Consider the following 12,233-nt stretch of genomic DNA (forward strand, 5'->3'; position numbering starts at 1 on the left):
CAAAGTGCTCAATATTCTGCGACTAAGTACTGTTTTAAATTATCAGCACCCAAGGTATGAGGAAGTGATAGACGGAGTGATCATCAAGTTTATACTGAGAGAATTATTCCAAGTAGTCAACAAAAATACTACGAACAAGTTAATCAAAGCAGTCAGGCATTAAAGAAAATATTATGAACAACATATTCCTGATCAACATCAAATTCATTCAAACAAAGTATAAAATATTATGACCCGTATGTTATGAAAAATCATCAGCATAATATCGATGGTGGAAATGTCAAAGGGCTTAAAGGACATTTTGGCGATTTTGAGTTTTTGATGCAGTTATGTTCAGTTTTTTAAGGGCTATCGATTGGTATAATCAAAATTTTGCTACGACGTATAATGATAGGGTCATTATACGTTTAAAACAATTTTTTGCCAAGACAAAAAATTGTTTTTTTTTAATATTTGGTCTTAAAGGCCCAAAAAGTAAAAATAGGCATTTAAGACCTCCGATCACCAACTTAAAATTATTCTTATTTGGCCTTAAGGACACTAAGGCTGTATTAATAGTCTGCTCTTGGTATTTAAGCACAAAGAGAATATAAGAAAGACAGTAAAAAGAGGATATAAGAGGTTGAACCTAGAAAAAAAATTACGTCGGTTATTGAGGTTTAAGTTAAAAAAAACACAGATTAAACTTTTATTTGTCCGTTTTCAGGCAATCGCCGTCGATCTTTCTTTAAAATTAGCTAAACACAATCGATCTTGCTTAAAAATTAACCAATCACAGTCGATATTAAATCGAATTGTATTTTTGTCTTTCAAGTCTGACTCTTGTTACGCTTGTAGTTAATATTCTCTTTGCTCTTAAGTCTTAAAGTTGGCTATTTACACGGGCCTTGGTTATTAACATGAAATTTAACACCCTTTCAACTCATTTTAAAATTGTTTTTGAATATTGTATCGTATTTAATTACGACCTACATTGACTTCTTTGAATTAAATATTTCATGAAGCTCAAAATTAACGATTACCTCATGAATCTTCCATATTTTTAAATAATTAACTTAATTATCCTCACTTTACGATTCAATTGTGACTACTCAAAGATAGTAGGTATGCATGGTTCATATTTTTGATAGATTCATAATAATTACTTAAATATTTAACTATAAATTAAAACTTTCTTATTGTTTCTTAGATATGAATAACAATTAAGCAAAAATACCTTATTTATTGGAGGAATAATTTAAGGAGGTTTTCAGTGTAAGGAATAAATAACACAGTATGTTTATTGTAAGATCGTTTCTTTGAAGAATATTAATATTTATTATATTATGTACGTTAAGTGTACAACTTTTCTATGCAACTCTAATCCTTACTTTCATTTCTGTTATTTAAAAGGTCAAGAAACTTAGGTACTTAATACATAGTTTTTTTTCTCAATAATTGGCCTTGTAATCACTGTCTAATTTCAGCTTACTTTTTCATTTAGATGCGACTAAGTAATTTTTTGTTATTTTAATGTTTTTTTTAGATAATAGTACCTATATTATAAGGGCAATGTAAGTACCTATACATATACAATTTATTTCATAACAATCAAAATTAAACACTGAAACTTAAAGGAAGAGAAGCAATATAAATAATAAACACTGAAACAGACTAAATCTGATTGACAAAAGTGTTAATTTTTTTTTTATTAAAAACAATTTAAGTTTTAACGTACCTACATAGTCCGTTTTAATATAATAATAATAATATTGATTAATAATATTAATGAGCCAATGCTTTTTAAGCTTTGTTTTCAAAAATATTACATGAGATAACCAGTTGCCAATTACAGTTTAATGGAAAAATTTTTGGATATCCAGAATGTAGTTGTCCTTTAAGGCCTAACGTCATTGTTAAAAACTTCTTTAGGCTCTAACGATTTTATTTTGGATTTTCTGATTTGGCTTTAAATGACACTTACCAAAAATCACAGAACTTAAAGGACACTCATCTCGTTAACTACGCTAGCTAGACCAAATTAAATGATTGGAACCAGTTCAGCGCAAAAAATTATAAAAAATGGTCTTTAAACCAAAACTGTAGTTAAAAAACAAAGTTATGTGTGTTTTTCTATAAAAAAAGTTTTTCGGCTCTCCTGAAAAATCGCGATTTGTCCTTTAAGCCCTTTGACATTTCCACCATCGATATATGTTTGAAAGAAATCGAAAAATGTTCTCAAGAGCAAAGATACAGTGGTGGTAACCCAATACCAACAAATGAACACCCAACGCATCCAAGTATCATGAATAGTCAAACATACAGATATACTATACCTCCAGCGCCATACGCTCAACAGCAGGCATATCCTAAAACAAGTAGGCAGCAAAAAAAAAAATGCAGACAATAAGTATATCAAAATATTAGAGGGAATACCCCCTAGATAATAATACACAGTACCTCCCAATGTGTATATAGAAAATAATTATTACTACAAGCCAATAAGCCCCCCAGAAAGCACTGAGATTAATAGTCATGAACAGAACCTAATACTACAATAGATCCTAAAACGGAAGCAACTACTAGAGTACAAAAATTAACAGAAGAGCAAATAGAAGAATATGACATCGTTACTGATCATCAATATCTTGAGTACCTGACGTTAAAGACGCATTTTGAGAACACTCAAGATGTAACAACGGAAGGTACTAAAGATACAATAGAATCAGAAAATAATGACGCTCTGCAACAAGAGAGTATACCTACTACTCACGTACAAAGAAAACAAGACCTTATTAGAATGTGTGATGAAAAAAAAACTACATTTTAAGTATCTGAACAAAGTAAAGTCACCTATATTTCAAGAAATATAACGACGATGTCGCTTTTAGCCAAGTTTCGATTGCGCGTGCAGGAATGTTGCGCTTATTGTGGGTACCGTAGAAAATAATTGAAACAGTATAATATAATGTTACAAAACACAAGGTTCTAGCATTTTTTAAAGTTTTTGAAAACAAATTTAGATTTTTTTTTCAGGAATGTCTTTTGGATATTGCGCTGGCCATCAAGAATAATTATCCATTTGAACAGCAGCACAAGCTGCTGTTGCGTCGTGCAGACTGTCACATGGAGTTGTGTCAGCGAAAGGAAGCCAAACAATCCCTTGAGGCCGCAACTCAACATGCCAATCTGCTTGACATGACTGCATCACAATCTTGTATGTATGTTAGTCATATTTTAAAAACATGAAAAATTTATAGGCAGATTGCATCCTTGACGTAATTTTCCGAATGCTGATCTAAGATAATTAACATTGATTCATATATTAATTTATTGAATTGTAAATTTTTTGTATTTTTGTATTTGGCTGTTTGCTAAATGTTCATTATCTCAGTTAAATATACTATTATGAAAAGCTTTCACTTTGAAGTTTTAACAAATTAAACCTAACTGCAATCCAGTTGTTTGTGTGTGCTGTAATTTCTACTTTGCAGATTTTTTATTGCAAAAAATTTGTTGCAGTGGAATTTGAACGACATGTCAAGATATTGGAGAAAAAATTAGCCACTTTAGAAGGAGAAAGTAAAAGGCAGCAGCCAGTTGAGTTACCTGAATGTCATTTGGGCACAAATTCAGCATTTAATGCTGCATCACAAGCAATTGAGCTAAGGTATGTTTTAAAACTATAAAGGAACTATAAAGAAATAGAAACTGGCAAAATAGAAGGTACTGACATTACCTTCACAAGACAATTGGTCCTTGTCTGTCATGACTATATTAATATCAGTATAAAACCTACGAATAATAAAAACTAAGGGAATGTAACTCTCATACTTCAACCGTTTTAAATTTGGTTCCTTTTCGCACACTAAAATATGGCAATCGCAACGAAACACTAATACTCAAATTTAGGAAATAAAGCCGTTGATATTAATTGTCACGTCTATAATTACACAAAATTGTGTACCGAATACATGCATATAGTATATGCATGTATTGGAGTCACATTATGTAGAGTCTTGGACAAATTTTTTGACGGAGTTACTCTTCCTTAGTTTTTATTATTCGTGGTATAAAACACATTATTTCACAGTGTCTGTATACGCAGTGTGAATTATTTTTTATTACTGAAGTACAATTTTATAACATCTCAATTTACAGAGTAGATTTGTTATTAATTATTATTAAGAGGACAAATAAAGGGTCCACTGCAATAATGATGAACGTCCAAAAAATTAAAATCTTAATGTTTAATGCCATTCCGTCACTTGAAATAATATTTTTAAAATGTATTTACAAAATTAGCAATATCGCTTATAGTTCCGTGATAAATATGTTTTTTATATTTCGGCTACTCGGCTGAAACGCTCAACGTCACAGTTGTTTGCTTTAAAATAATCTTTACCTCTTTTCGTTTCGTTATACCGTTCTAAATTTAATAACCTTATCTTACAACTAATAACTCAGTACATTCATCATTATTGCAGTGGACCCTTCAAACGTTTTTAAATAAAATTGTTATAGACGCAACGATACAGCGGGCAGACACGTTATTGCTAAAGAGAATTTGAAGCGTGGTGATGTGCTATTCTCTGAAGAACCATACGCCTGGGTCACGCTGCCAACTGATGACAATGTGTGTGAGATGTGCTGTCAAGCCGATATAAACTTAGTGCCGTAAGCATTCCAATACTTACATTTGTTACAATACTGTAAAAACTTATAACATTTTACAATCTGAAAAATTTATTCAAAGACAGATAGCGGATCTACGTGATTTAGTCGGATTACGTCAAGGCAATGTTAGTCTGTGACCCAAATAAAACAGATTCACAATTTGACTATAAACAGATTTTTCCCTTAAGAGTTTCGATCGTCATTTCTTTTATTGGTACCAGTTTAATTGTTTTTTTTTTAGTTGTAGCGTATGTTCCCGAAGCGTGTACTGCGGGGAGCAATGTCGCGCCAACGCTCAAGCCTTCCATCGGTGGGAGTGTGAGGGGGCCCAGTCTGCGCTCTTCCCCACTATAGGCATCGCTCATTTAGCTTTAAGGTGTGTAATATGAAGAACTTATGATTTATTCTTAAAAAAAAGAGATATTATATGTATAATGTGTAGTATTTATATATATATATATATATATATATATATATATATATATATATATATATATATATATATATATATATATATATATATATATATATATATATATATATATATATATATATATATATATATATATATACAGGGTGTAACAAAAATAAGTGATAATACTTTAGTGTGTGTACGTGTTCCTTGTAGAGAGTTCACTGTGAAAGTAGCAGCTCTGAAAGACGTAAATTTTTTTTCACTTTTGTATGGGCAAGGGTCCGAGCGTCAGGAGTTTCCCCATACAAAAGTGAAAAAAAATGTGGTCTTTCAGAGCTGCTACTTTCACAGTGAACTCTCTACAAGGAACACATACACATACTAAAATATTATCACTTATTTTTGTTACACCTTGTATATAAAACTCAAAGGTGACTGACTGACATGATGATCTATCAACGCACAGCCCAAACCACTGGACCGATTGGGCTGAAATTTAGCATGCAGGTAGATTTTATGACGTAGGCATCCGCTAAGAAAGGATTTTGATGAATTCCACCTCCAGGATTTGAAGTCGGTGCCAGTTCCAAAAGTTCCAAATATTCTGTCAGAGAACTGAAGATTCGGCTATCACCAGATAGCCGAATCAAAATGATGAAGATTGAGTACAGAAATAGTTGAGGTTTAGCCGAATTCGGAAAAAGGAACTATTAGATAGGAAAAATTATTTAATACTTTTTAGTCCATATTATTTAAAGGATACTATTATTGTTTTTACCTTGGGAGTCGGTTTTAATTTTCTGTTAAAAAAAATAATACAGAAGACAATTCCAAATTTAAATTAGGTAAATGTGAGATTTTCATTTGTTTTTCTTATTGTTAAAATGAGAAAAAAGGTAAAAATGCAACACAAGCCACGAAAAAAATATGTGATGTTTATGGACCTAGTGCAGTAATCAGTATCTGTGAGAGTAGCGCAGGTTTAAGCGTTTTCAATCCGGAAATTTTGATATTATCAAAGATGCACGTCGCTCTGGTCGCCCTGTTACGGCGATATGATGCCGTTTTTGGAAAAGTGGAGCAAGATCGGCATATTAGTTACAATGTAGTTAAAGAACTGGTGATTGACTACAAAACGGTTTTGGCGCATTTGTAAAAAGCTGGATACAGAAAAAAGCTCGATATTTGGGTGCCTCATGAGCTCACTGAAAGAAACCTGTTAATGAACCGTATACTCATTTGTGATTCTTTATTACGACTTAATGAAACCGAATCATTTTTGAAGAAGCTGATGACTGGTGATGAAAAGTGGATCACTTACGACAAGAACGAATCGTGGTTAAAGGGCGGTCAAGCTTCACAGACTGTGGCGAAATCCGGGTTAACTCGCAACATGGTGATGCTGTGTGTGTGGTGGGATTGGAATGGCATTATTCATTATGAGCTGCTACCGCCAGGCAGAACCATCGAGAAAGCGGCCGGAATTAATCAATAGAAGGGGTGTGGTTTTTCACCATGATAACGCTAGACCTCACACATCTTTAACAATTACTTAGCCACTTAGTAAAAATTACGGGAGCTTGGCGGGAGATGTTAACGCATCCGCCGTATAGTCCTGATCTTGCTTCTTCAGATTTCCACCTTTTTCGGTCTCTGCAGAATTCCTTAGGCAGTGTCAGTTGACATCACAAGAGGACTGCCAAAACCACTTGTCGCAGTTTTTTCATCATAAGCCCCAATTTTTTTTATTGCAATGGGATCATGTCCCTACCAACAAGATGGCCAAAAGTTATCCAACAAAATGGCACCCATGTACTTTAGTTATTTGTAAATAAACTTTATAAAAAAACCTTTTGAATTTTTATATAAAATGCGAAGAAACTTTTTCCCGAACCTAATATGTCTCAAGGAATCTTAACAAAATGTATTTATAGCGACACCCTATAAGTGTCTTGTAGAGGTGTAAATTATTCTGAAAATTAGAGGTATCCTAATAATGGTACCTACACCGGCTTCCTTAACAATGGCTAGTTTCATTGAAATCGGGCCACCACTAATGCTTTAAACGGCTGCACCACAGAGAATTTCAGGCATATTATATTAACAATTTACTTTTTTCAGGGTGCTCTTAATAGGCGCTAGCAAAGGCTTTCCACTCCTACCAAATCATGTGAAGGAGCCAAAAACAGCCTTAGACCTGTTCAGAGGTTATTCTGCCGTGGACAATATAAAGATATACAAAACAGACGCACAACCCTTCTACAGAATGTTCAATTTAGTGACCAACTTTGACAATATGAATAATACCGACTATATACAATATGCATTGGTAAGTTGTGAATAACGAAAAGGAACGAAGTCTATTTTAGGGCTTCGCACCGAAAGGGTAAAAACGGGATCTTATTATTAAGACTTCGTTGTCTTGTTTCCAGGCTGTATCTCAAGAACTGCAATAGTCAGCTAAAATTTTCACAAATTATGCATTTCTGCTGCCGCTATAACAACAGATACTAAAAACAAAATAAAAATAATATTTAATGGGTGTGGAAAACACGAGAAAAACTTAAACATAATAACACACCTTTGGGCTATTATTAAAAGCATACTTTTTTCAGACTGCGGCGATGCTGACTTTATATTTAGAGAAGTTTACAAAGTTTTTCGAATATCTGCCGAGTCGTGTGCCCTACTCTCTCAGCGATGGACAACTGAAACTCTTCGCTGCGGCCATCATTTTGAGGAGTTTGGGTCAGCTGGTCTGCAACGGTCATGCTGCTTTGAGTTTGTCGACAGTGGAAGACGACGATATTGGTATTATATTTATGTCTTAAATGATCACAAGAATAAAATCTCTTTCGTTACAACTTTGCACAATACACACATATTTTTATTCTGCATCTTTTTCCATATATATAAAACTCAAAGGTGACTGACTGACATGGTGATCTATCAACGCACAGCCCGTGGACCGATCGGGCTGAAATTTGGCATGTAGGTAGATGATATGACGTAGGCATCCACTAAGAAAGGATTTTGATCAATTCTACCTCCAAGGGGTTAAAACAGGGGATGAAAGTTTGTATATATAATAATTCTTCTTAACGCGAGCGAAGCCGCGGGCAAAAGCTCGTTGTTAAATAAAGTCAATATAGATTTCCTAAGGTCGGTATAAATAGTCAGTACTCAAGATGCATCTCGGTCTCAAGACACGGTTCAGGCTCTGTGATTGGTTGGCTGTCAAAATTTGGACCAATCACTGAGCCGAACCGCGTCTTGAGACCGGGTCGCATCTTAAGTACTGACTATTTATACCGGCCTATTTCTATCTTTGAGTCTTTGGGCAGGTACTCATTTGCGACGATTGTTTCGATCCAATAGAGAACAATTAAGCTACTGAACTATTGTCACCATATTAAGAAACAAGAAATTTCATTCTACCATTTTTACTCAATTGGCTAATCTATTAGACAGAGACGGCAACATAAGCCTGGAGTAAATACTTATTAATAATAATAGTATATTTATGTTTTATTTGTAGGCAGGGCCGTTTTTAAGATCGGCCACTTTTATTACGAACTCTGCCGCCATCCTAGGACTCCATAGGACGCGTCCGCCCATAGGCCATGGCCTATACTGCCTATACATAAATTCAGAGCTGTTTATAGGTCGCACAGTGAGTGAGCGCGAGGTGCGGCGGGCGACGGCCATCTACCCCTCGGCCGCCATGATGAATCACTCCTGCGACCCCAACATCATCAACACGTATGTAGATGACATAATAATATAATTAACATTAACATTAAACCAATGTACTATTATATATAATGATTAAGGGGCTGTTTCACCGCTTTCTGATAAGTGCCAGATAGGCTATCCAACACTTAACATGACAAATAGAGTATGGAGAATCTGTCATATAAGTTGTGGATAGCCTATCCGGCATCTTATCAGGAAGTGGTGAACAGGCCCTAAAAATATTATTAAAATGTAATATCGTAAAAATGGTCACAGAATTAATGAAATGATGTGAATTGTGAATCCTCGCACATTCGTCCGCGCCGCATTTCGTGTACTATGCGGTGCGTTCGACACGTACGGCGCTGTCAAATGTGCGATCAGTTTAAGAATCAACTGGAATGATAACACGGCATAGCTGTTCTGACATCTAGAATCAAGGCTCAAGATATTTTGACCTTGTTGTAAACAGTCAGAAATTGTACAAAATTGGTCAGAAATGATGTGTTCATATTAAGTATAGAGTTTCATCCATATTGGCCGTACTTATGTCTCACCATTTGAACTACAGTGTCTAGCCTCAGTGAAATTCTAAGAGGCTAAATAAAGGAAAAATTTGAAACGTTTTGAATTCTGCGAGATACTCTTTTATACATTAAGAAATTGGAGAGCTATATTTCTTTCAAAAGATAGAAACTAATCATGCATGTAACGTTTTTTTTTATATATTATTTATAGTTTCTACAACAGCCGTCTGATAATTCGTTGCGCTCGCGAGATCAACGCCGGGTCAGAGGTGCTCAACTGTTACGGGCCGCACCGCGCGCGGGCCACCACCGCCCAACGCAGGCTGCAATTGCGAGCTCAATACATGTTCCACTGCAGCTGCAGCGCTTGTATTGACACGGAGCGGATTGATTTTGTGGTGAGTGCATTATGGACATATTATGGAAATATTGCAAATGTATTGAAATGTGTACCTAAGGTACACTTTTTTGACAAGTATTGTGGAGCGTGTTTTTGACGGAGTTACTTTTCCTTAGTTTTTATTATTCGTAGGTCAGAAATGATAAATATTGTCAGTCGAAAGTGTTTGGGCTTTTTCAACTTCTAACTGCCGCACTCAGAGACATTATTTTAATGATCATTGAACTTCAATTTAATGAGGAGTTTGACAGATAATGTATAGGGAGGTATAGGGCTTATGTCGAAGTCTTCATTTAATTATTATATTTGACGACCTCTGTGGCTCAGTGGTGAGCGCGTTGGTAGCTCAACCCGGGGGTCGCGGGTTCGAATCCCGCCGACGGAACAAAAAGTTTTTCAAAGTTCCTAGGTCATGGATGACTGGATGTGTATTAAATATGTGTATCATATCATAAAAATCTTAAATATATGTATAGTATAAAAAGTATTAAATATATATCCGTTGTCTGGTACCTGTAACACAAGTCCTTCAGGTACTTACCACCGGGCCAGACTGACGTGGTGTGAAGCGTCGATAGATATTATATTATTATTAATTACAGTCAAGTAGTTAACATTTGTCTGTGAGTGCGGCAGTTAGCGACGATCAGTTCTTCAGGTTAGTTGTGGACCGAGGCGTATGTATTTTATTACGTGTTTTTTAGCCATAAATATCACTTATCAGCTTGATAAAACGCATTTTGTGTTCAGCTGCTGTTCAGCGCGTACGCGTGTCAGTCGTGCAAGGGTCCCGTGGCGTGGCACAGCAAGCCGCGCTGCCAGCAGTGCCGCGCCGACTTCAACCCGGAGCGAGCGATGTCCATCATCGACCGGGCCGAGGAGCTCGCGTTACAAGGTACGGCCCGACGCTTGGTCAGCACTGACTTTTGAAGTGCCACTAGCTATAATATAACATAGTCAGTTATAGACCTATTTGAATGTGTATATAGATTGTTTGCCATTAATAAAAGAAGAAGAAGAATGTGTATACGTTAGTGTTGTGTAAATGCATTTGGACTGTTTCATAATAAAATAAATTCAATTTAACTAGGTCTCCAATATTTTTGTCTATCATTACAATCTATTATAACAGATCTATTTAACTACAAAATCCTCCAAAATGGTTCAAACATGATGGTTGGAAATTTTGTAATTAAGTACCGAATGTACTATCAAAGAAGGTGATTCCTAAGCAGATGGCGGATCTAAGTAATTTGGTCGAGTTATGTCAAACCTAGCCGACAGATCACAATTAACATTGAATTGACATGATCCGACCAAATGACGTTGGTCTGTCAACTGCCTAGGAATCAATTTCCTCGATGGTAATGGTGGTTTTTATCTACTTTTTATATTGATCTGATACTAGCTGACCCGGCAAATGTTGTTTTGCCATATAAATTATTTCTAGTATCGATATAAAAAGTAGATAAAAACCTATTCCCAGGCCATGCCCGGTTGAGCCGTTTTGGAGGAGTTCGCGCACAAACACTGTGACACGACAATTTTATATCTTTTACTACACTACTATTATAAAGAGGAAAGATTTGATTGTTTGTTTGTCTTGAATAGGCTCCGAAACTACTGGACCGATTTGAAAGATTCTTTTACCATTGGAATCCTACATTAATTCTGCTGAACAAAGGCTAAATTTTATTATGGGAAAAAATAGGGTTCCGTAAGATATTTGGGATTTTCGGACGCAAGGTGTAAAAAATCAACCAGAAATGTAACTTTTTTCGCGTACGCTGCCTAAACTATAAAAGATAGAACCATAAAATGTTCTAAGTAATTGTAGATCTTTTAAATATCTACAAAAAAGTCCGCGACACACTATACCTATCTATGTTGAGTGAGGCACAACCATTTTATTATTAAAAAATCTTGAAATGTTTTTGGACTACATTTAAATGCATGCACTCATGGCATTAATTATTATCAAAATAAATTATTTCATTACTAAGTACAGTTAATGTAGATAATATTTGGTCTTTGAATGATTAAAATTGGACGTTTGGTTTTAATGTTATGGCGAAATTAAAATATTACGATTTCTGCTGCACGTTGCGAATTGGGCGTCGTCAAAGCGCGCCGCGCGGGTGTGCTCGCCCGGAGAGTCCACGTAAATATTAATTATTATTACCTCGATCATGGGAATCGCAGACACAATAGATTTATAATATAAATGATTTAATAGATGCCGTTTACCCTGATATGGAGAATTTGCACCAGAAGGACCTTCATTGGTTGTGTTCTAGGGCAATAGTCTCACCTAGGAATGATACTGTAAACGAAATAAACAATCTAATTTTACAAAAAGTTCATGGTGAAATAAAGACCTACAAATCGATCGACACCGTCACTAATATCGAAGATGCAGTCCATTACCCACAGGAGTTTTTGAATTCGCTGAATCCTTCTGGACTTCCGCCACACGAACTGACATTAAAAATCGGAATTC

General features: G+C 35.2%; 1 protein-coding gene and 1 long non-coding RNA gene across 3 annotated transcripts in view; one reads left to right on the plus strand and one right to left on the minus strand.

Moving 5' to 3' along the window:
• LOC121738454 overlaps nucleotides 1–12,233 on the minus strand; it is a 285,981-nt gene that overhangs the window by 257,667 nt on the left and 16,081 nt on the right. The gene's annotated exons all lie outside the window — the stretch shown is intronic.
• LOC121738446 (SET and MYND domain-containing protein 4-like) overlaps nucleotides 1–12,233 on the plus strand; it is a 30,901-nt gene that overhangs the window by 1,009 nt on the left and 17,659 nt on the right. For both annotated transcript variants that reach the window (XM_042130493.1, XM_042130492.1), the window contains exons 3-11: nucleotides 3,016–3,196; nucleotides 3,502–3,649; nucleotides 4,504–4,656; nucleotides 4,898–5,032; nucleotides 7,193–7,400; nucleotides 7,687–7,882; nucleotides 8,737–8,833; nucleotides 9,545–9,731; nucleotides 10,484–10,628. In XM_042130493.1, coding sequence (XP_041986427.1) covers nucleotides 3,016–3,196; nucleotides 3,502–3,649; nucleotides 4,504–4,656; nucleotides 4,898–5,032; nucleotides 7,193–7,400; nucleotides 7,687–7,882; nucleotides 8,737–8,833; nucleotides 9,545–9,731; nucleotides 10,484–10,628 — 1,450 coding nt within the window. The remainder of the gene's footprint in view (nucleotides 1–3,015; nucleotides 3,197–3,501; nucleotides 3,650–4,503; nucleotides 4,657–4,897; nucleotides 5,033–7,192; nucleotides 7,401–7,686; nucleotides 7,883–8,736; nucleotides 8,834–9,544; nucleotides 9,732–10,483; nucleotides 10,629–12,233) is intronic.

Source organism: Aricia agestis, chromosome Z (genome assembly GCF_905147365.1).
Source record: "Aricia agestis chromosome Z, ilAriAges1.1, whole genome shotgun sequence".
Lineage (NCBI taxonomy): Eukaryota > Metazoa > Arthropoda > Insecta > Lepidoptera > Lycaenidae > Aricia > Aricia agestis.